Below are 25,558 nucleotides of genomic sequence, written 5' to 3' on the forward strand. Positions count from 1 at the left end.
AATCTGGAAGCCCCCTTTAATAAGGGGGCCCCCTGAATACCGGCTCCCCCACCCTATGTTAATGAGTATGGGGTACAATGTACCCCTACCCATTCACCTGGTGAAATAAATGTAAATAAAACACAACACAAGGTTTCAAAATCATTTATTGCACAGCTCCGGGGGTCTTCTTCCATCTTGGGGGGGGGTCTTCTGCTATCTTCTGCTCTTTTGCTAGGAACGTGTTGCGCTGCGACTTATATAGGGACAATGGGCGGGGTCACTGGGTGATGTCCCCGCCCATTATGATGTCCGCACAGCCCCCCCTTCCCCAAAGCACCCCCCCATGTTGAGGGCATGCGGCCTGGTACTACTCAGGAGGGGGCGGTGCTTGCTCGTCCCCACCCCTTTCCTGAGCAGCCGGGCTGCGTGCTCGGATAAGGGTCTGATATGGACTTTGGGGGGGACCCCCACGCCTTTTTTTGGCATAGGGCTTCCCCTTTAAGTCCATACCAGGTGACAGGACCAGCAACGTGTCCATCTCGCCCATGGAGGCGGCGACATTGACCTCCTTCGCTAGTCCCGTCTACCTGGAGCCGCGTTCAAAAGGAACGGTCTTACCTCCGTGTGCGGGCAAGTCCGTTCATTTCAAAAGTCCGGCGGACTCTCGCCATAGTCCGCCGGACTTAGCCCGCCGGAAAAGTCCGGTCGTGTGTGGGCAGGCCCGTCGTTCGGAAAGTCTGGCGGACCTCAGCTGCAAAGTCCGGCGGGTGTTCCGTCGCACTAGGTCCACTGTACTAAGTCCGCAGGATAGTCTGATCGTGTGTACGCGGCATTAGAGGGAAAAGATATGTATGTAATTTCGCGCAGAAATGAAAAAAAAATAAAAATTTTTTTCTTCATTTCTGTTATAAAATTTAGCAGATTAGTAATTTTTCTTCATAAATTTTAGGCAAAATTTATACTACTACATATCTTTGGTAAAAAAATAAGTACAAATTGGTGGATATTGTTTGGTCTTTGTGAAAGTTAGAGTCCACACGCTATGGTGCCAATATCTGAAAATTGATCACACCCGAAGGACTGACGGCCTATCTCATTTCTTGAGACCCTAACATGCCAGAAAAGTAGAAATACCCCCTAAATGATCCCTTTTTGGAAAGAAGACATTCCAAGGTATTTAGTAAGAGGCATGATGAGTTTTTTGAAGTTGTCATTTTTTCCTACAATTCTTTACAAAATCAAGATTTTTTTTCACAAAATTGTCATGTTATCAGGTTATTTCTCAGACACAGCATATGCATACCACAAATTACACCCCAAAACACATTCTGCTATTACTCCCGAGTAAGGATGAGCCGAACATCCCCCTGTTCGATTCGCACCAGAACCTGCGAACAGACCTAAACTTCATGTGAACTTTAGAACCCTATTAAAGTCTATGGGACTCGAACGTTCAAAATCTAAAGTGCTAATTTTAAAGGCTAATATGCAAGTTACTGTCCTAAAAAGTGTTTGGGGACCTGGGTCCTGCCCCTGGGGACTTGGATCAATGCAAAAAACGGCAGTTTTTTCAGGAGCAGTGATTTTAATAATGATTAAAGTGAAACAATAAAAGTGTAATATTCCTTTAAATTTCGTACCTGGGGGCTATCTATAGTATGCCTGTGAAGGGGCGCATGTTTCCCGTGCTTAGAACTGTCCTTGCACAAAGTGTCATTTCGCAAGGAAAAAAACTTTTAAAATCACTTTGAATTGTCGGCTCCTGTAATACAGAGAACACTCAATGAGTGTTCTCTGTATTACGGAGCCGACAATTCATTCATTGATAAAAAAAAAAGCAAGGGGTTCCCCTAAATTCAATTACCATGCCCTTCAGGCCTGGTATGGATATTAAGGGGAATCCCGCGTCAAATTTTAAAAATATTTTTACGTGGGGGTCCCCCTAAAAATCCATACCAGATCCTTTATCCGAGCACGCAACCTGGCAGGCCGCAGGAAAAGGGGGGGACGAGAGAGCGCCCCCCCCCTCCTGAACTATACCAGGCCACATGCCCTCAACATTGGGAGGATGCTTTGGGGGTCTGTGACCCCTCAAAGCACCATGTCCCCATGTTGATGGGGACAAGGGCCTCATCCCCACAACTCCCTGGTTGTGGGGGTCTGCGGGCGGGGGGCTTATCTGGATCAACTGATGGTATAGAATTGGGTATATGGGATTATATGATGATATTATTATTATTTTTTATTTTTTTGTGATTGAACTTGATGGACGTGTCTTTTTTCAACCTGACTAACTATGTTGAGGGGTTAAATTTCGGTGAGCAGCGATGTGGGCACTGCAGATGCAGCCCACAGATCTGCTGACACCGAACTCTTCCCCCTCCGCTGTACCGATCAGTACAGAGAGGGGAGGGAGGAACTGGCATCATAACATGACGCCGGTTTGTTTACCACTGATCAAATGACGGAGCGATCACGTGGTAACCGGCCGAGATGAGCGGCTATTTACCGTGATCCATGATGCTCTTGAGTGCGCACCCCAGGGGGGGGGCGCGTGTGAGTGGAATTCTGGGAGGCCGTTATTTAATGGCCTTTCAGAGTTAAACAACCACCCTGAAGCCGTCATTCGGCTATGGGCTTGTTGTTAAGTAGTTAAAAGCCTTGAAGTTCACTTCCTGCAAAACCTACCATCCCACTTGAAAGGCTTATATTGCTTAGTGAGGAAACTTTTATTCCAGAATTCAGGTATGAATCCTGAGCTTTTTACAATCAGGCCTGGAGCAGCAATGGTTGATCGCAATTGTTTTGAGATTTGCAAGGCTGTCAGTTGGTCTTCTGTTTACACATTCTATAAGGTGGATTTTCTTCTCTCTTCTGGTGCCAGTTTTGGGTGTAGTGCACCTTTTTGTACTCCAGGCAGTCCCCAGTTTGGTATTGCTGGGATTGCTAATGTTTTTATTTGCTTTGTTGCCCACCCCTCAGTTGGAATGCTTTTGTATGTCCCAAAAATCCATCAAATGAAAAAGAAATAGGATTCTTGTACTCCATCGTATAATTATTTTCTTGGAGTTCATTGAAGGACACAGGTCACACCCCTGTGTTTATGATCCTGTTCTCTACACTGTTTTATTACAAACTGAGTCCTTCTAGGAGTGATGAGGGTTACACCTGGCTGGTCACTGTGTGTTTGCCAGTGTGCAAATCCTCCTGTAGGCAGCAGTATAACCCAAATGTCATTGAATACTGTGTCCCTCACTGAAGGTGAGGGACACAAGAAAAGGTTTTTATGTTGAGTACAAAAATCCTGTTTTAGTGGTAATTGCTTTTCAATCCAATAAATATTAAAACTTGCATATATTTATGCTATATTTACTGCTTGAAATCCAGCAGGTAGCAAAACCTATGCAAGCTGTAAGCTACATAGAGGCTCTTGGTTATTATGCTAAAAATATATAGCTGAATGAGTCAGTGGAGGGACAGGATACCCTCACTGCCATCAGAGAACAGAACATCTTAACTATAATCCAAAACAAAACTAAGATTAAAAACATACTGTATAATAAAAAAAAACTCTTTAAAATATATATGGAAATGATGGCCTGTCTGTTCAGTTAATTAGTGTATTATCCATTAGTTGCAGTAGTGCACCAGGCCATTCTAGCACTGTAGCCGCCAAGGAAGGGTGTTGGTAACACCAGGCACCTGGTTCTACATGTCTTGCCTGGTGAAGCATGGGTGTCTGTAGTGCTGGGTTTTATTTAATAACTTTTAACAACATTTTTAGGAGTGTAGAATATTTATTTGATCATGTTTATTTCCCTGATGGCCAGAATAGGGACGTTTTGTCACATGTGCTGAGCGGCTACCATTGTATTGTACAGGCATGAGGCAGTGGCAAAAAGTAGAAAAGCTTGCAGCCAGCATTGTGGGTCATAAAAGAAGCAGCCCGGCTGCTTGAAGTAAGGAGACAGCTTGGAAGGGTGAGGGGGATCAGGGGTTATAGCGGTAAGATGTAGAATAGTGGAAATGAACTGGGGAGACCTGTGGGTGAAGGTGCAAAGGTGAGCTGAAATGGGAGTGTGGAGGGGGATCTGGTGAGTTGTGGATCGTGGGTTGCAGAATTGTCAACTGCAGATGGGGGTTTGTCAAGGTAAGCGGGGGGGGGGGGGGGGGTGCTGAGAAGTCTGAAAGAAGGGGAGACAAGCATGGCCCAGATGAAGGGGTTGGGTACCTACACCTATTCTCTGCCAAAAAAGCCCCGCATATACACAAAGACAGTAAAAATAGGATTTTAAAATGCAGCTTACCTATCAAATCCTTTTCTTGGGAATACATCATGGGACACAGAGGCTTAGTGATTACTTAGTGGGTTAGATAGTCACCTTCAGGTGACTGGACACTGGTAACCCTAATTACAAGTGAGTTCCTCCCCTATATAACCCCTCCCATATGGAGAGTACCTCAGTTTTGTAGCAAAGCAATAAGTACCCCAATGTATAATCCCGAAGAGGGGTGGGAGCTCTGCGTTCCGTGATGTATTCCCCAGAAAAGGATTTCACAGGTAAGCTGTATTTAAAAATCATATTCTCTTGTTCATACATCATGGGCCAATACAAGACCTGCCAATGGACAAGAGGATCTAAACTGCTGCCTGCAGCACACGGCTCTCGAAGGCGGCTTCCTCATGCCCTCTTACATCCACCTGATAGAATCTAGTGAATGTATGGACTGAAGACCAAGTTGCAGCCTTGCAGATCTGAGCCAAGGAGGCCTGGTGATGCACTGCTCTTGAAGCACTAACTTCTCTAGATCAGTGCGCTTTAACCTGATAAGGAGGAATCTTCTTTTTTATACCATAGGCCTGAATAAAAACCTGCCGAATCCATCTAGAAATAGTGGATTTCGATGCTGCCTGGCCCTTTCTGGGGCCTTCCAGCAGAATAAACAGACAATCAGACTTTCATATCTGAGCTGTTGCCTGCAGATAGATACTGACTGCCCTTACAACATCGAGAGAGTGTAACAACTCCTCTTCCGTGAACTGCGGATCTGAAAAAAAGGATGGTAGGACCACATCTTGATTCAGAAGGAATCCTGACACTACCTTAGGTAGGAAAGTCGGATGAGGACGCAACACCACCCTTTCTTTGTGAATGATCAAGTATGGCTCTTTACAATAAAGAGCCGCTAATTCTGATACCCTTCTAGCTGAGGAAATGGCTACTAAAAAGACCAGCTTTTTTGGCAGAAGAATTAAAGAAGCGTGGTGTAATGGTTCAAAGGGTTGTTCTTGTAAAACCTACAAAACCAAATTCAGATCCCAGGGGCACACAGGAGGTTTGACTGGCCGATTCAAGCGCAGAGCCTCCTGAATAAAGGCCCGGACCAGGGAATGTGAGGCAATTGGCTTTTGAAAGAATACTAATAAGGCTGAGATCTTGCTCAAAGACGGTCCCATTTCAATGCCTAATTGAAGAAAGGCAAGAATTCTGCTAATGGCATACTTTCTAGGGTGCCATCCCCTGGGTTCACACCAGGAAACATATGCCTTCCAGATTCTAGCATTAACCAGAGTGGAAAGGACTGATTCCGAGAGTCCACGGCCTTTTAGAATGTAGGTCTCAGCAGCCAAACTGTCAAATTTAGATTTTGTAAAAGCAGGATGGAATATTGGACTTCGTGAGAGATCTGGATGCAGTGGAAGAACTCAAGATCTCCCCACAGCCATATTTACAATCTCTACCTACCAAGGTCGTCTGGGCCAAGTGGGAGCCACCAGAATGACTGACTTTGCTTTCCTCTTGACCCTTCGAAGGAACTGTGAAAGAAGCGGAATAGGAGGGAAGGCATAGATCAGAGTGTACTGATCCCATGGAATTATTAAGGCATCTGACCCTTGTGCTAGCAGATCCTTTGTCCTGGATACAAAGCTGTCCAGTTTTTTGTTGAACCTGGACGCAAACAGGTCTACATCCAGGGTACCCCAATTTTGACATATGGTCTGAAATATGTCGGGGTGTAGGGACCATTCTCCTGGACACAGCTGCTGGCGGTTTAGAAAATCTGCCTGCCAATTTTCTACTCCTGGAATAAAGACCGCAGACATGCAAGGAATATGCCTCTGTGCTCAGAGTGTGATTCATTTCCTTTTGGGCATCCAGGCTCCTGGTGCCTCCCTGGTGATTGATATAAGCCACAGCCGTGGCATTGTCGGACTGTATCCGGACAGGATGACCCTGTAGTCTGCGAGTCCAGACCCTGAGGGCTAAACAAATTGCCTGAATTTCCAGAATGTTGATGGACAAGAGTTTTTCGGCTCTGGACCATCTTCCAGAACTGCTCCCCGGTCTATTAGGCTGGCATCTGTGGTTACGATTTTCCAAGTAATTGGGACAAATGTTTTTCCTTTTAGAAGATTCTCCACCAATTGAGGCTCTGGCATACCCCTGGGGTTAGGCACATTGGAAGATCCAAGGCTTGAACCTTCTTGTTCCAGGCAGAGAAAATGCTGTTTTGTAAAGGCCTTGAGTGAAACTGGGCGTAAAGGGCAGCCTCGAAAGGGGCGACGATCTTCCCCAATAGTCTCATATGTAGTCGGATAGAGGGTTTTCTTTTTACTGAGACTACCCGGACTAAATCCTTTATGGTCTTGGCTTTTGACCTGGGCAAGAACACTCTGGACTTTGGACTGTGTCTATGACCATGCCCAAATACTCCAGCCTTTTTAGGGGCTGCAAGGAGGATTTCTCTAGATTGAGGACCCAACCTAGGTACTCTAAGTACCTTACCGTGCAGAGCACATTGTGGCTTAGGCTTGTTGTGGACTGTTCTACAAGTAGCAAATCGTCCAGGTAATCTGTCATAGTTATGCCCTGAGCCCTTAGATTTGCTAGGGGCAGGGCTAGAACCTTTGTGAATACTCTAGGGGCAGTAACAAGACCAAAAGGAAGAGCCACAAATTGAAAGTGGCACTGATCCACTGCAAACCTTAGATATCTTTGGAGAGCAGGAAATATTGGCACATGCAAATATGAGTCCTTGATATCCATCGATGCCAAAAATTCTTCCCCCTGAAGGGTGGAGACTACTGAGCGGATAGATTCCACGCGGAAAGGACAGATGTCTATAAATTGATTCAGGTCTTTTCGATCCAGAATAGGTCTGGCATCCCCATTTGGTTTTGGAACTATGAAGAGGTTTGAGTAGAAACCCGAGCCTTGCTCTTCCGGGGTCAACTCTATGATTACCTTTTCTGGATCCCTGGGGACTCTTGACCTTAGTAAATGAGATGGCGGAAGCACCCGGAGCTCTAGTTTATAGCCCAGAGACACCGTGGAGGCTACCCATCTGTCCCATCTGTCCTGAATCTCTTCCTGCCAGGGGCCTGCAAACTGCAGAAGCCTTCCCCCCACTCAGCCAAGCGGGGGCGCCCCTTCATAGGGGGAATTTGGGATTCTGTTTACCAGATCTTGTGTCCCAAGGCTTCTTTTGTCCTTGGGCTTGACTTTGGAACTTTCCCCTAGTGTTTGACTGGGGAGGCCGTCACAACTGCATGGAGGATGAGACTCCAAGGGCTGGGACAGAACATCTAAATGAAGGATGTTTACTCTTTCTTTTGACTGGTAACAACGTGGTTTTAACCCCGGTAATTTTCTGGATATATTTGTCCAGGTAATCCCCAAACAGGCGTTCTCTGCGAAATGGGAACCCAGTTAAAAACCTTTTGCATGAAGGCATGAAGCTTCAGCTGCCCAATGCTTAAGCCAAAGGGTCCTGTGCATGTGTATCAGCAGGAGAGTGAGGCGAGATGCCTGCCAAGCAGAATCCATAATGGCATTAACCATAAAACACAAGGCTTTAGGAAGTTCTGCATAAACCTCAGCCTCCTCAGTAGAATCATCTGTTCCTTAAGAAACTGGCACATGCCAATTGCTGCAACTGTAGGTTGGATTACAGCGCCTGCCCCAGAGAAAGAGGCTTTAATAAAGTTTCTAACTTTTTATCAGTTGGATCCTTAAATCCTTGAGAATTGTCCGCAGGACAGGTCAGGCTCTTATTCACACAAGAAACAGCTGCATCTATGGCTGCGACTCCCCACTTCTTGGTGAAACTTTCCTCCATCGGATAAAGCATAAAAAACCTTTTAGGAGGAGAAAAGAGTTTATCTGGGTGACCCCAGTCCTCGTATAACAATTCAGCCAATAAAGGATGAGTTGGGAAGGTGTACGCAGCCTGTGGGGATTTCCGGGACCCCAGGGAGGAAACGGGGGAAATGGAGGCCTCAGCAGAGGGCAATCTGTATGTGGAACGCACCAATTCAGTATAGTATTGCACATGCGCTTTGAGGGCCTCGGAGGTAGAAGACAGCTTCTCCTCTTCCCCTAATTCGTCCGACTGCACCTGATCTCTATCTTCTGATAGGGATCTTTCCTCATTATCAGAATGCTCGCTCATCTGATAGGGAACCCAAAGCAGAGAGAGAGGGGATCTACCCCTTTTCCTGCTATTTGTTTAAGGAAGCTGTGACATAGGTAGTAATCCTTCCTTCCAAACCATCCAATGCAGCCTTTGAAGAGTCTTCTGTAACATAAATGGGCTGAAACATTGGGAGAGGCTGCAAAACCTGACAAACTCATCCTGAGCGGCTGCCTCCAGGCTTGCAGGGGGAGGGGTGGTATCCTGCAGGCATGTCCAGAACCCCTAGATGTATGTGGCAATTTCCTGGTGCCTCTTTTACCTCCCCCTGAAGCCTCCTTACGAGGAGACCTAGTCCTAAGCTGCAAAGCCGAGGTACTAGTGTAAAGCACAATTATTATTGTGCTATAGTATTATAATATAAACATTTGCTATACACTGCACAACCTGATGCCGAGTAGGTGTCTTTAGGTTTGCCAGGATCTTACTAAGCCCACAGCTCCGTGTCCCACCGTTTACAGGAGCTCTGGCGTTTTGGGCTTTTAAAAACAGCCGCCTTGCGCACTGGCGCGCCGTGCACAGCACTGCAACCACGGCCCCCTTCCCTGCCGACCCTGCTGTAAAATCTCGCCGGACTGTCATGGCGGCAGCCAGGGCGAGGGGGGAGAAGGAGACCATCCAGAGGACTGCGTGGGACCCCCGGACTGCATGTGATCTCCCTTTAGTGTTTATGTGGCAGAGCCTCCAGCGGAGGAGGTGAGTGGCATTCACAGACCAGCTTCACTGAGCATATATCCTGGAAGGCATGTAATCCATGATTTTACACCAGGTTGTCTCTTACTCCCTCTAGTGGTGGAAACCTGGTAAGACGTGCAACTACTCACAGAAGATAATCCATAATGTATAAACTTTTAGGATTGTCTTCACTTACCTTATCCTCACTGCAGAAACTGCTGAGAACAGACAGATTCCAGCCTTCACCTATCACGGCGGGTAGCGTTGTGCCAACCTTCAGGGTTCTGGGTTCCAATTTAAAGGAATCTCCTCCCTGGACCTGTAAAAGACTGCCAGGGACCTTTCGTGCCACTGTTATATTAGTACACCAATGTTTGGATCCCAGACCTCTAAGGGAGAGAAATTACAGGTAAAACCTTGTTTCTTCTTATCACAAGGCCTGGGTACCATCCATCTTTTAGTATAGGCTTGAGGCATGGATTCATTTTTGTATAGCACCTAGGCCTTCGCAGAGACCATAAAACAGAGCTTTCTTCTTAGCAAATCTTGAACGTGACCAACCACCTTAGACTGGAAAAAAAACTGAGGTACTCTCCATATGGAAGGGGTTATATGGAGGAGGAACTAATTTGTAATTAGAGTTACCAGTGTCCAATCACCTAAAGGTGACTATCTAATCCACTAAGTGATTACTAAGCCTCTGTGTCCCATGATGTATGAACAAGAAATACATTTCTCACATTTACTAGTCAGATTCAAGTCTACTTTGGATCTTTGAAAGTGACTGATGATATAATCAAGTAGAGAGACAAAAAAAATATACGGCACAGAATTTATGAAGTATGCTTTATTATCCTGTGAGGTGATTTTTAGTTTAGTGGATTACAGAAAACAAGATACAGGTAAACTGGGTGAACTTGCTGACTAAACTGTTTTGCTGAAAAGCATTAGTAGCCAACTGATTGATTGGTTTCCCTTGTTGCCTGGAGGTGCTTTCAGTTTAATGAGCTATCCCCATAATGTAGACCATTCTAGGCTCTCATATTAGGCTGTTAGAAAGACCAGCATCCTCTGCAAATTGAGTGTCACTGATGTCCCTCGTATTAAATATTTAATAGAGAATTTTTTTAATATAAATAAACATTAAAAACACCATAAAATATCAGTTTATGTACCTGTAAATTGACCAAAAACCATGGTAGTGTAATTGAACTACAACTTTAAAGAATTCCAAAAAGTTGTATTACATGTTTTACAATAAAAAAAAAATGCTATTAATATACAGTCCTCAGCTCTGTATATTAAAACACGCACACCTGTACAGAAATAGTTATTTTATATTTCTGTAATGTAGCTCTGCAGCTTCTCTTGGTGCTTGTTTCTCAGTGAAAACAGTACCCTTTCATCTATGTAATTACTGGTTTGAAAGGCTGTTGTATATTAGTAAAAATTGCCTTCTGACTATGCCGCTTACTTTTGAATACCACCTTTAGTACTCAAGGAAGAGGGATGTAGATGGCATGTGGCATGCACAGTGCACTGCATTGAAAAAAGTAGGCATGGCTACATTGTTCTGAATCCTGGGTTTGGCTTAAAAGACAATGATTACATAAAATCTGAGATAACTTGCTTTATTCAATTGAGATATATTATAGCTAACACTTTGCCTGAGCCTACCTTAAAAATAAACATAATTAAAACAGTTGGTGAACAAAGATGAGAGTGGGCATCTGCGGAAATTATCTCTAGCCAAATTCTGAACTTGTGCTCTTTTTTTACCCCTATGAGGTGTGGCTTGGGACATTCCCATAGAGGCAGGGTGTGGGGCAGGAATGACTCGGCCTGTAGCTCATTGGAGGGAAAGTTGGGAGTCTAGCTAGAGATTAGCTAATGTCTATTGGTGAGTACTTAACCAGCAACTGTTGACAATAAACACTTTTATCAGCACTATGTACTATACAATATAGCATAGACTGTAAGGATCAGAAATATATAAAGTACAACCTAACAATATGCAGTGCAGTGGTCAGAATTATGTATTGTACAGAGTTCAAGATTATACAACTTGGTATACAAAATAATTACTCTGTCCAGGAGTGCTGCTTTATATTCCATGGTTTAGGTATTCCATGTTGCTGGGTGCTCCCTTCCCCCTGCCTTGGCTCTCTGGGCGTCTTCCACCACCACTTACAGGTCTTGAGAGTAGATGCCCAGCCAGCAACCATCTAAATCCCCATCGCCTGCACGTAGATTCTGCCTCCCCACAGCACATGCGTGCAGGGATCTGGGTAGTGTGCTCACCTAAAGATGTCACATGCAGGCTTCCGTCCCCAGGTGTGCACTGTCTTCTGGCAGGCACAGAGGGGCATCGCTTCCTGTGTTGTGCAGTGTCCAGAGACAAAAGAGGTAATTTGTTAAAACTGGAGCAGACAGAATCCGAAGCAGCTGTGCATATTAATCGCTCGGTTTCCAGTGGCTCCCTGCTGCCCATTCCCTCCTTTGATGTTGATGGCTGAGGGCACCTTGAGCTGCTGGTGGGTGCCCTCTAACCTGCTGGCCTGTGATTGCTGCTTGCACACAAAGCTGTGCCCAAGTGCACAGAACCTGTATCCCTGTTACTCTGCTGTCCTGTGAGTACTACCTGTATGTTCCCCCTCCTTTCATGTGCTATCTGCATGAACCCTGAGTTGAGGCAGGCTACCTAAGAATGCTGTCATCTGCTGCCCTGTGATTACCTCCCTGCTGTGTCCCCCCTCCAGCAATGTGCTACTTGCTTGTACCCTGAGTTGAGGCCAGGCCACACAATGGCCTTCTTACTGTTCCCCAATCCTGTGATGTACCAGGCCACACAAGGGCCCTGTGATCTGCTGCTCTGTGAGTACCTTCTTACTGTGTTCTGTCCTGTGATGTTACACCTAAATGGACTGTGAGTTGAGCTGAGGCCACACAAGACCCCCATGCTGTGTTCCCTCTATTGCTGTGTTCCCTCTCTTGCTGTGTTCCCTCTCTTGCTGTGTTCCCTCTCTTGCTGTGTTCCCTCTCTTGCTGTGTTCCCTCTCTTGCTGTGTTCCCTCTCTTGCTGTGTTCCCTCTCTTGCTGTGTTCCCTCTCTTGCTGTGTTCCCTCTCTTGCTGTGTTCCCTCTCTTGCTGTGTTCCCCCTCTTGCTGTGTTCCCCCTCTTGCTGTGTTCCCCCTCTTGCTGTGTTCCCCCTCCTGTTATGTGCTACCTGAGTGGATCCCGAGTTAAGGCTAGGCCATACAAGACCTTCCTTCTATGATCCCCCCTCATGTGACCTAGAAGCTTCTGGTACATTCCTTGTTGTATCCTGTTGCTGTTTGCCCTTACTGTGTTCAGAATCCTGCCCTGTTACCCTGGACTCAATCCTTGTTGTATCCTGGATATGTTTGCATCTTTCCTGGACTCCTGGTCTTTGACCCTGGACCCAGTTCTTGCCATAGCCGGTGGATGTTAGCCACTTGTGGTATCCGAATCTTTACATTGTGACTCTGAACTCAATTCTTGCTGTATCATGTTGCTGTTGGACTCCGCTGTCCCCGTTCCCCTCGCTTCTTCGACTTATCCTTGATTTGCGTTTTTAAGAGGCCTTTTCTGGCAGAAAAAAAAAACACTGAAAGTTTCTTGTAGAAAGTGCCTGTAGAAAACATTCTATATGAGCATTTGCCAAAAGAACGTTTTTTTTTTTTTTTTTTGGAAGCTCGGCTGCATGGACCCTAACAATCAAAATGTGTCCATAGTAAAGTGACAATCTCCTCCTCCTTCCAACTAATGATTTATCACTGTGCAGCACGAACAATTATAACTGGACTCTTAGCATGAATTTATGAGACAGGGTGTTATAATCCTAAATGGCCACAAGATGTCTCTCAGACCTTCAGGGATCTGCTGTATACATTCCGACACGCCTTTCCTTAGCTCAAGACGTACCACATAAAAGTGAGCAAATGCCAATCCATAGTGCAGTAGATCATTTAAAACATTTATTTAAATTAAAATAAAATGCACTGACATTTAGTATAAAATCCACATTATACAATTGCGAATCCATTTTTCAATTGGCCAATTTAAGAAAGTAAAAAAATAACAGGTATACTGACCAGAGTACCAGGTGAAAATAAAGGAAAAAACCCTAAGAAAACGAATGCAGCTAGTACATCAAGAATTGGTAAGCTGTAATTATTTTGTTTTGGGGTGTCATACAACACTCATTCAGTGTAGTTATCTCTGCGACTTAACCTCAGTTTTTCACACATTTTGAAATACTTGTCCCTTAGATAATAAATAGTATCCACTTGCACAAACGTTTACATGACCCCAGTCCTCACCAGTTGTCTTGAACTGGTTGAATTACTTGCAAGAATCAGGATGCTTATGACCAGGAAATACCCTAACAGCTCTAAAGTGTGCAAAGCTGAATATACACTAGTAGATTTTTTAACATATTTTTGTGCGAACGTTCATACAGACATTTGCATGAAAAGACTTTGTAGATATGGTGACTGAACGAATGTCATTTGAAAGTAATTTTAGAATGTTGTTTGCGTTTAACATTCAATTTTGGAATTCATTTAATTTCCTGAAAAAAAAAACCATACATTGTTAGAAATATGTTATTTTCAAGAAAAAATTTTTTGTTACTGTGGTCAAAAACAAACATCAATTTAACCCTACTAACCATTAGAATATGGAACAAACATTCTAAAAAAACAATTCCAATGAAAATCTACCACTTTATAGCCAGGACGTAGTTAAAGAAACTCACAAGATTATGTCAGATTAATAAACAATTTTCGGCAGCAAGTTTAAGAAATCAAACTAATCTAAGAAACATTATACCTGGGAAACTAATTTATATGTAATGCAGCCATGCTTAATTCTGTGCACTTTAACTCATAAGAAACGGCAGAGGGTGGTGCTTAGAACTAAGGAACACATCCTATATTTTTAATTTCTCAAGTTCAGGGCCATTCAGAAAATAAAGCTAACAAACCCCTAAATATTTGGTGAGTGGGGCATCCAAAGTAATTGGCTGAATAATATACAGCGCCATCCAGTAGGTATGCATGATTCTTTTTAAGTTAACTTAAATTTTGGAGTAAAAGTGTACCTGTAAAAACAGTGAACTGCTTCAACTGTTTCAAGAAATTGTAAAAATTTAAAAGTATAAAAGACAGTACGTATACACGATATTATATGATTCTGCTCAATTTCTCCAGAGACCTGTATTTTGTTATGGTGTTCTTTGACTATCCATTTTCTTACAGATGTACGTCAGAAGAGTCGTGACATGTTAGTTGATGAATTAAGCCGGTGCCATCAACTGGGCCTTACATTATACAATATCCACCCTGGATCTCATTTAGGAGAAATGCCTGTAAACAAGTGCCTTGAGCTCATTGCGGAGGGCATAAACCATGCACACTCACAAATACCTGACATCACAGTGGGTAAGCGTTCTCACGGCAGGTGTAAGATGGTATAGTTTTGTATGTGTCTCATCCCTAGCTCACAATTCTACAGTTAAAGTAGATATAAAAACCCAACTAATAAAATCTTTAAAATGTTAATGTTATTCTAAGAGTGATTTTCAGTCCCTTAAAAATGGAACTAAACCCTTCTATCCTTTATGGCCAAGGAAGCTGCCATTTTAACCTCTGTTTGATCTGCAGTTATGGTGCTGCACATGTGATATGCTGTGACACTAGCTATTTTACGGCTTAAAAAGTTTGGTTGAGAGCAAAAGCAACTGCGACCAGTATCATTTATGGCATGCCTTCAATATAACTGTTTTGGGAAACTCTTAAATCAGTGGGTTTAGATCTGCTTTAAAATAGATCTCTTTAAAATAATACCTGCAACAAAAGTTTGATAGCGGCATAGTCAATACCTAACCTGAGAAAGCTGTGTCTGTGGATGCAAGTTGTTAGGACTAGAAAACCCAGACAGTTGGGGTCCATATTGCAGGCTCTCAAAGCAATACATAAGCTTCAATAACAGTTACTGCCAAGAAGACCAGCGCTTCCATCTACTATATCCAATAACAATTTGTGGCTCCCGAAATTTACTTGGCCAGACACTTACAAAGGTGCTGCTGTTCATTCAAAGGTATTATTCTCCAGGTATGGACATCCAGCCATCAACAAAAATAGCTTTCAACACTTTTCACATTAAGGGACCTTTTAATAACTATAACACGTTAAGGTTTTCTTGTTGGTGGACGGCTGTCCATGTCTTCTGTCTGCAAAAATAAAACGTCCAAATGTGCAGCAGCACTGTGAACCTGGTTATTTGTTTTATCTGTCAGCTAGGACAATCTGCCAATATAGCATTGGGTTGATTTATCATTTACTGAAATGGTCATTATAAAGGGCCTAAGACTTTTGGCATTATGCTGGTGTACCATCGACTGCAGATGGCAGTAAAGTAAACCGCATCAGGCAGGTATCAATTTTAAATTAACTGATAAATCAACCCAATTTTGGTAGGTTGTCCTAACTGACAGATAAAACAAATAACCAGGTTCACCAGGTGTACCATCGACTGCAAATGCCAGTAAAGAAGACCGCATCAGGCAGGTGTATATTACTTTTATCAAAGAGGACCTGTTATTGTGTCATCAGGCAGCTGTATCAGTTATTGGCCTTTCAATGAAATTGTAAATATTACCTTACAATATGGCATGCTGTAGAGTAAGCACATTAAAGTGGTTGTAAACCCTTACAACCAACTTTGACCTACAGGTAAGCCTAGATTAAGGCTTACCTGTAGGTCCAAGAAATATCTCCTAAACCTACACGGTTTAGGAGATATTTGCCGAAGGACAGGCACCGCTGTCTACGGCGCATGCACCGTAGACAGCGGCGCGCAGGCGTACTGAGCGCGCCTCTGTCAGCGGCGATATGCCGTGAGTGGCTGCTCCCGTGCGCATGCGTGGGAGTGACGTCATCGCGGCTTCGCCAAATGACAGCGGCGGAGCAGCTAGACCCACCGAGAAGATGGAGGCTCCGGACTATAGGGGACAGCGGTGACTTTGCTGGCTCCTGTGTCAGGTAAGTGACACATAATGGACTACTATGCGAGGCATAGTAGCCCATTATGCTTTACCTTTGTAGGGAATGAAAGAGGAAGTAAACTCATCAGGGTTTACTTCCTCTTTAATGAGGACTTGACCTGTCACATCTGGCAGGTGCATTAGTAAGTTATACCTATTATGGCTTTTTATTCACCCAATATATTTTTCTATGCATTGAACCATTTCTAATGGAAATTAGGCTGTTTTTGTCTGTCAATGTGAACATAGATTTTCCTACCATTATCCAAACATGATGCAACCCGCTGAGTACTGTTTTCTCTCTTTTACAGTGCTGGAGAATATGAGCTGTCAAGGTAGCACAGTTGGAGGTCGCTTTGAGGAGCTGCGTGGAATTATAGACCTTGTCAAAGACAAGACTCGAATTGGCGTGTGTCTAGATACCTGTCATGCTTTTGCTGCTGGTTAGTACCATGTTGTTCTGTTCTTTTGTAATATTTTTATAGTTGTAACGTACAACATTATCTTCTCTCTGGCCTACTTACCATAGGTCACAACTTGTCAGAAGAAAAAGGCCTCAAGCATATGCTAGATGAGTTTGATAAAGTTGTTGGTCTCTTATACCTCAGAGCAGTTCATCTGAATGACTCTAAAGGTCAGTCTTCTTTATTGTTTTTTTTTATTTTGTTTTGTTTTTTAAGCATGTTTTGATTAAGCTATTCTTTTTAAAGAAATTGTATATTTTAGATTTAGCATCTTACCCTGCAAAGATAAAGCATAATGGGCTACTATGCATCGCATAGTAGCCCATTATGTGTCACTTACCTGACACAGGAGCCAGCTCTGTCCCCACTGTCCCCGCTGTCCCCCGTAGTCCGGAGCGTCCATCTTCTTCCGGTTATCACTGCTCCAGCCACTCACAGCGCCGGAGCAGCGATGACGCACGGGAGCCACCACTAACGGCATATCGCCGTTGGCAGCGGCATGCTGCTAACGGCGATAGTGCGCCTGCGGGCCTCTGTCTACGTAGCTGCTGACTTTTAATATGAGGACTCTTACCTGTCCAGTGATCCAGCACTGTCCTCACCCGTTTGCTTCATAACGTTAGCTGTAATTATTGCTTTTTTTTAATCTATATTTTATTTACTACGTTTTTTCTCTTTTTGTTGAGGGACACAGGATTTAGAGGATAATACTACTGCCTACAGGAGGATTTGCACACTAGAAAATTAAAAACAGTGACCAGCCTGGTATAGCCTCTGTCACTCCCAGTATGCCTCCGTTTTTCTTGCTAGTGTACTAGGAGAATAGTTATCTTTTCTCAAGATTATTTTTTTTCTTCAGTCAAGACTTTTCTACACGCTACTTTCACTAGTCTCTTTAGGCAACTCTCCATTTTGGTGTATCCCCTGCAACAGGTTTAGAGGTTGTATCCTAACCCCACTGGACTGGACAGTAGTGGGGCCTGCCTGGAATGTGACCTTTGGGCACTGGTTTCTGAATTTGGTGCTTTTCAGACATTTGTGTTAGCGGCAGATCGCGTTCCATGTCCAGACCCTGTCTCTAAAGTACTCATTTATGAGTACTCTGTGTGGGCTGAGTATCAATAGTTATTTTGCTTATTAGACCACAAATATAAGAGGAGAATCACTATCCACTAACAGTTCCTCGACAGCCTGCAGTTCTCCCTCTCAAATAACGCCTAGTGCATTATCACCACAGCAATTTATTCAAAGTTAAAAGACATAAAATCTAATCACAAAACTATTGTGAATACCAGCATTGTATAGCCCAGAAATCAAGAACAAGCCCATCTAGGAACTTCTCAGGTTCGAGTGGATGATGACACTAGCTTTTCGGTTGACAAGCCTCCTTCTTCAGAGCATACCTGGCATGTCTGGTTCTTCTACTTCCTTAACCACTTCAATACCAGGCACTTAGACAACTTCCTGCCCAAGCCAATTTTCAGCTTTCAGCGCTGTAGCATTTTGAATGACAATTGTGTGGTCATGTGGCCTTGTACCCAAACAAATTTTTTATCATTTTGTTCCCACAAATAGAGATTTCTTTTGGTGGTATTTGATCACCTCTGCGATTTTTATTTTTTGTGCAACCTATAAAAAAAAGACAGAAAATGTTGAAAAAAAAACATGTTTTTCTTGTTTCTGTTAAAATTTTTTGTAAATAAGTTTTCTCCTTCAATGATGGGCACTGATATGGCTGCACTGATAAGGCGGCACTGACTGGCACTGATAGGTGGCACTGGTATGTGGCACTGATGGGTACTTATGGATGCCACTGATAGGTGGCACGGATGGGCACTGATAGGTGGGCACTGATGGACACGAATGGGTGGCACTGATGGGTGACATTGCTGGGTATCAATGATGTCTTTTAGTACATACTGGTGCCAATCAGTGCCCATTTGTGGGCACTGGCACAGATTGGGCATTCATTTTAACATGTGGATGGCCATGGGGTACATATCTGGCCATCCACATGTTGCCCCCCTTCCCTGGTGGTCTAGTGTGGACTGCAACGTTACCCCCGCCATGGGATGGTCCAGTATCCAATTTGGCAAGGGCTTCTGGCACCAGGGCAGCAACTCCAGCTGGACCCCTATTAAAGTTTGTTCTACTTGGACCCATTGTTTCAGAGCCCCGTGTTGGCACCAGTCCAAAATACGGGTTAGGTGATACGCCATATGATAAAGGCTGGCATACCGCAAGGCTATACCGCCCCTCAGCTTTGGAGGTCGCAGGACGGTTTGTGCCAACCCGGGGGGGTTTCTGGGCCCAGACAAAATTCACGAACACTCGGTTTACTGCCCTTAGGAAGACACAGCGTCCGAACCAGGAGCACAGACCATGCTGCCACTCCTGTAGGTCCTTCTTTATTTATGGCTGTCAAGAGGGGTGGAAGTTGAGGGGGAAAATCTCCTCCGCCCTACTGGGCAGGAGGATGCCCAGATATTTAGTGTGGGATGTGGCCCATTTAAAGGGGGAGTCCACCCGGAGCAGTGCAGCTAAGGAGGATAGCAAGGCAACATCCAGCTCCTCAGATTTCTGATAGTTGATGCGGAACAGTGACAACTCCTCGTATGTCTTTAGTTCTGCAAGCAGATTTGGGATCAATACCAGGAGACTTGTTAAAAAAATATATATATATATTAAGTCGTCTATGAACCCCACAATTTTCAGGGATAGGGTGGCATCCAAACGCAGGCCCGAGATGTTTGGATTATCCCTGATGAATCGCAGGAAGGGTTCAAGGGGCAGGATGAATATCAGAGGTGATAAGGGGCACCCCTGTCTTGTCCCATTTGCTATCTGAAACGATGATGAAAGGTGGCCATTGACCTTGACCTGCGCCGATGGACAAGCATATATGGCTTGAACCCAGTTCATCATGCGCTCTTTCAGGCCTATGCATCTAAGAGACTCAAACAGAGAGGGCCAACTCACCCTGTTGAACGCCTTCACAACGTCGGTCAAGAGAAGCAGCAGTGGGGTCTTCCGTGTCCGTGCAGCGTGAATTCGATTAATTGCCTTGGTTGTGTTGTCACGCGCCTCCCTCGTAGGGGCAAACCCCGACTTGGTCAGAATGGATCAGTTGTGGAATCAGGTCTATCAAACGTATGGAGAGGATTTTGGTTAATATTTTAAGATCCACATGTAAAGGGGAAGTTGGCCGATAGTTTTGGCAATGTAGGGGGTTTTTCCCCTCCTTTGAAATGACTGCAATATATGCATGCAATGCATCTCCCAGGAGTGCCGTCCCCTCTCCCATCACATTATACACAGAGAGAAAGTGTGGGATCAAAAGATCCCCAGAGGTCTTGTAGTATAGAAAGGAGTAACCATCTGGGCCCGGGGCCTTACCCAGTTGCATTTGTGCCATCGCCAGGGCCACTTCATCTGCTGAGATGGGTTTCTCTAAATCGGTCAGTTACTCCTTTAAGAGATGAGGAAGTACAGACCTTTTGCAGGTAGTTCTGAATAGTCTTCCGTTTGGTGGATTTTACCCGCTCAGACTTCAGGGGCAGGACGTTGTACAAAAGTATAATACTCCCGAAACAGCTCAGCTGTACCCTCTGTAGCATGGAATTTATTGTGGGTGTCAATAAGAAGTTCAGGGATAAACTTTCGAGCTGGCTGTCAGGGCTGGCTTAACCCTTCCTTCTCTGCGCTCAGCTGTCGGCTAATTGCCAGCTCTCTTCTCTCTCCACAGTTACCACCTGTTCCTGATGATGCTCATCTGACCTGTCTACGTAAAGCCTTCCAGCTCACTTCACCTCTGCCTTCGCCTTGGTCACATCACTAGAAACCATCTCCTCCGGTTTGTTTAAAGACTGGCTTGCTGACATCCCTTCTGGCTTCTTATCCTGCTTGCTGTTGCTCTACTTGGATCCCTGACTTCTGGCCTGGGTGACTACCCGATCTGGATACTGGACTCTGGCTATGCTTGACTACGCTTTTTCTATTTACCTTTTTATTTTTATTAATAAAAGAGTGTGATTTAATTGTACTTCTGTCTCAGTCTGATTCATGGTTTCTGACAGTAGGCGAAGGCCATGAATTCAGAAGATACAGTCAATCCACTTGTTGATAATATTTTTTCCAGATTGGATGAGCGTGATCACTGCATGGATCAGTTTGCCATGGCATTGCAAACGCTCCTGAATTGCTCACAGCTCACCTGGAATCCCCCACGGTGGCTGCTCTGGTACAATCTGAGTCGCAGGCCGTCCCTAATGCTGCGCCAGTCTCTGTGCAGGCACCCGCCTCGAGTATTCCCTCTATAAGAGGTGTGTCTGGTTCTGCTCTGCTTCCCCAGCGAGCCATTGAATTCCGTACTCTGGCAGCAGAGGTTGCTTGGAACAATAAGGCCCTCGTGGCTGCTTTTTCTCATGGTCTCTCGGATTCCATCAAGGATGAGATAGCAGCCCGAGATATACCCACTGAGGTGGAGAGCTTGATCTCGTTTGCCATCCTCATTGACTCCAGACTCAGAGAAAGACTTTCTCTTAAGAAGCGCTTGCGGAAGCCTCCTGTACGTTTGCCTCCGAGCTTTGTAGTCCCACCCATGCCTCCCTCACCTCCCATGCCTCCTGGTACCGAGTTGGTCAGTGAAGATGAACCCATGCACCTGGGCTTCACGTGTCTCTCTGCGGATGAGAGCGCCTTTAGGAGGAGGGAGAGATTGTGCCCGAACCTTGAGGTCCTGTCATGGACAGACCTTAGGTGGCGTTATTTCATCCCCAGTTATCCAGAAGGATAAGCCCCTGGTTTTGGTCACCCTTTCTTGGACTGAGTCGTCCATCGAGATACAGGCTCTAATCGGCTCTAGGGCTGCAGGCCTGTTCATTGATGCTGCATTTGTTTCGCAGCACTCGATTCTGCTGCAGCTGCGTGCCACTCCACTTGCCATTGAGGCTCTTGACGGGAGACCTTTACAACCTGCCCATGTGACTCATGAGACGGTTCCATGGCCGTAGGGGCTCTTCACCATGAGATAATCCAATTCCAAGTTATTTCCTCACCCAGGTTTCCGCTGGTTATTGGTTATCCTTGGTTACAGAGGCACAACCCCTCTTTTTGCCTCCACACCGGTCTTATGATTGCGCAATTGACCTTCAACCTGGTGCCATACCTCCTCGTGGCCGGGTTTACCCTTTGTCGGTCTTGGAGGATAAGGCCATGGAGGAGTATGTTGCTGACGCACTTTCTCGAGGTTTCATCCGCAAATTGTCGTCTCCTGCTGGTGCTGGTTTCTTCTTTGTGAAAAAGAAGAGCGGTGAACTGAGACCTATTAAGAATGCCTACCCGAGTCCATTGATTACAGAGTTATTTGACCGCCTCAAGGGAGCAAAGGTTTTCACGAAGCTTGACTTGAGAGGGGCATACAATCTCGTGCGCATTAAGGAGGGCGACGAGTGGAAAACTGCGTTTTAATACCAGAACAGGCCATTATGAATACCTGGTAATGCCTTTTGGCCTTTGTAACGCCCCGGCAGTTTTCCAGGAATTTATTAACAATGTCCTCCGAGATTTGTTGCAGTTACCGTATATACTCGAGTATAAGCCGAGATTTTCAGCCTCTTTTTTGAGGCTGAAAGTGCCCCCCTCGGCTTATACTCGAGTCATCGCTGTCTGCCCGCTCGATCAGCGTGTCGAGCAGACAGACAGCGGCCATTCTATAATTCAAAAGCCGCGCCTCCGGCTCCGCCTTCGCCTGTGATAGGCGGAACACTGAATTTCCCAGCAGCCTGTGTTCCGCCTATCACGGACATTGTATCATCCTCGTACTACGGACGAGGATGATACGATGTCCGTGATAGGCGGAACACAGGCTGCTGGGAAATTCAGTGTTCCGCCTATCACAGGCGAAGGCGGCGGCGCAGCTTTTGAATTTTACAATGGCCGCCGAGGCGCCGACGAAGAGGGCACGGGACGGAGGCAAGGCAAGGCACGGCACGGGACGGGACGGGACGGAGGCAAGGCACGGCGGCAAGGCACGGCACGGGACGGAGGCAAGGAGGCAAGGCACGGGACGGAGGCTCGGGACAAAGGCTCGGGACACAGGTAGGCTGGACACACACACACACACACACACACACACACACACACACACACACACACACACACACACACACACACACACACACACACACACACACACACAGGGATGGATGGATGGATGGAGACACACACACACAGGGATGGATGGATGGAGACACACACATACAGGGATGGATGGATGGATGGATGGAGACACACACACACAGGGATGGATGGATGGATGGACACACACACACACAGGGATGGATGGACGGACACACAGGGATGGACGGACACACAGGGATGGACGGACACACAGGGATGGACGGACACACACACACAGGGATGGACAGGCATGTCTCACCCTCGGCTTATACACGAGTCAATAAGTTTGCCAGTTTTTTTGGGGGTAAATTGGGGGCCTCGGCTTATATTCGGGTCGGCCTATACTCGAGTATATACGGTATGTGTGGTGGTTTATCTCGATGATATCTTCGTATTTTCCAAGTCCCTGGAGAGCCACCACACAGATGTCTGTCGTGTGCTTCAGAAACTGAGAACACAATCTCTATTGTAAACTGGAGAAGTGCGAGTTCCATCGTGAACAGGTTACATACTTAGGCTATGTCATTTCCACGGCTGGTTTTTCGATGGACCCAGAGAAACTTCGGCAGTCCTACAGTGGCCTCGACCCGTGGGTTTACGTCCTCTGCAGCGTTTCCTGGGCTTTGGCAACTACTATCGGGAGTTTATTCGTAACTTCTCGTCTCTGGTCAAGCCCCTGACTGATATGACCAGGAAGGACGGTAAATGTTTTTAGCATAATTGTGCTATTTTTAGTTTAACATCCCCGTATTGAGAAATACGGGACATTCTTTCCTTCTTTTTTTTTTGCCTACTGCTATTTGTGTTTATTTATTTTATATTCTTGGGGGCCTAAACCCCCCCCCCCTTTTTTTTGTCTGGGACACGATGGCTGATTCCTTTAAGGTCACTTCTTTAAATGTTAAGGGGCTGAATTCCCCGGAAAAAAGAAGGATCCTTCAGCGGGAGTTGAAGGTGTCTGGTACAGATGTAGCCTTTCTTCAAGAAACTCGTTTTAAAACCACTAGCCTCCCTTTTTTTACGTTCGCAGGCATTCCCCCATATTTATCATTTTACCAGTCCATCTTCTAATACTAAGGGAGTCTCTATTTTGATTTCAAGGGGACTCCCCTGGGTCTTGCGGGATTCACTGGTAGACCCGGGAGGGCGCTACCTCTTTATTAAGGGCAATATAGAAGAGCTCTTGTTTACTTTTGCTACGGTGTACGCCCCTAATGAATGCCAGGACGTGTTTATTAAAACGACCATCCATAAATTACGTGATTTCCGAGAAGGTCAGATGATTTTAGGTGGGGACTTTAATATCCCTCTTTCTCCATCAGTTGATACCTCGACTTCTAGTTCTTCGACTTCTGTTGTGATGAGAAAACTGATATTTAAATGTCTATTGGCTGATCAGCTAATGGATGTTTGGCGTTTACAGCACTCTGGAGAACGGGATTATTCCTTTTATTCGTCCCCTCATAGATCATATTCAAGGATAGATTTTTTTTTGATCCCACATGACCAATTACATTTGGTGCGTGCCTCTTCAATTGGTCATATTACATGGTCTGACCATGCTCCTGTGGCCATTACCTATAAGCTCTCTGGGCAGTTTTCGCTCAGATCTATGTTCTGGCGCCTGAATGAAAGTCTCCTTCAGACACCAGAAGTTTTGACAGATGTGACAAAGGAATTGGGTCTTTATTTTCAAGAAAACAACACACAGGATTGTGATCCGGGGATACTCTAGGAAGCTCATAAATCGGTATTACGCGGAATATTCATTAAACATGGTGCGCGTATTAAGAGATTGCAAAATGAAAAACTGTCCAAAATGTACCAAGATCTGGCTCGCGTGGAGGCGCAATATAAACATGCTCCCTCACAGGGATTGGACTCTGAACTGGCGATGCTTCGTACCCAGATTACAGACTTACTCCTTTATAAAGCAAAGGCAGCACTTCAGTTCTGTCGTAAAATGACCTATGAGTCTGGAGACAAGTGTGGGAAACTCTTGGCTAAATCTGTCAAAGAGTTGAAATCTGCTTCATTTATACCACAAATGACGACCGATAAGGGCCAAAGGGTCTCGACCCCCGATACAAATAGCCGAAGTCTTTGGGAAATTCTTCGCTAACCTTTATAATATACTAGACTCAGAAGTAGAGCAAACCGAGATAGACAGCTACGTAGCTAAGGCAGGTCTACTGACCCTTTCGTCAGAGTCTAGGGAGTCTCTGGAAGAACCGATTACTCTGGAGGAAGTCCAGGCGGCAGTGGGTTCATTGAAGTTGGGTAAAGCACCGGGCCCAGATGGATATACGGCGCAATATTATAAGACCTTCCTTTTCAATTCTTGGCCCACATCTAGTGAATCTATTCAATGCTTTGAGTTAGAATCGAGATTTACCAATAGATACACTGAGAGCCCACATTTCATTCATTCCTAATGAAGAAAAGGACCCAGGCCTCTGTGGAAGTTATAGTCCCATCTCCCTGCTCAACTTGGACCTGAAATTATTTTCTAAAATCCTTGCCATGCGAATGGCTCAACATATGCAGTCCCTTATTCACGTTGACCATGTGGGTTTTATCCCTACTAGGGAAGCGAGGGATAACACTATTAAAGTACTTACTTTAGTGCATAAAGCAAAATCCTCAAAAACCCCCTGTCTCTTTGTGAATACGGACGCTGAGAAAGCCTTTGATAGGGTTAACTGGAACTTTG

The 25,558-nt window shown here is 45.1% G+C and overlaps 1 protein-coding gene across 15 annotated transcripts in view; it reads left to right on the plus strand.

Moving 5' to 3' along the window:
- LOC143927896 (putative endonuclease 4) overlaps window positions 1-25,558 on the plus strand; it is a 200,762-nt gene that overhangs the window by 97,513 nt on the left and 77,691 nt on the right. For 14 of the 15 annotated variants that reach the window (XM_077452348.1, XM_077452353.1, XM_077452357.1 and 11 more), the window contains 3 exons: window positions 14,415-14,597; window positions 16,513-16,644; window positions 16,731-16,835. In XM_077452348.1, the coding sequence (XP_077308474.1) occupies window positions 14,415-14,597; window positions 16,513-16,644; window positions 16,731-16,835 (420 nt within the window). Of the gene's footprint in view, window positions 1-14,414; window positions 14,598-16,512; window positions 16,645-16,730; window positions 16,836-20,410; window positions 20,708-25,558 lie in introns of those variants that run through there. The other variant, XM_077452356.1, reaches the window with a different exon arrangement.

The sequence above is a fragment of the Lithobates pipiens genome, unplaced genomic scaffold (assembly GCF_037356315.1).
Source record: "Lithobates pipiens isolate NorthernLeopardFrog02 unplaced genomic scaffold, aLitPip1_a1.2 Scaffold_23, whole genome shotgun sequence".
In the NCBI taxonomy this organism is placed as follows: Eukaryota; Metazoa; Chordata; class Amphibia; order Anura; family Ranidae; genus Lithobates; species Lithobates pipiens.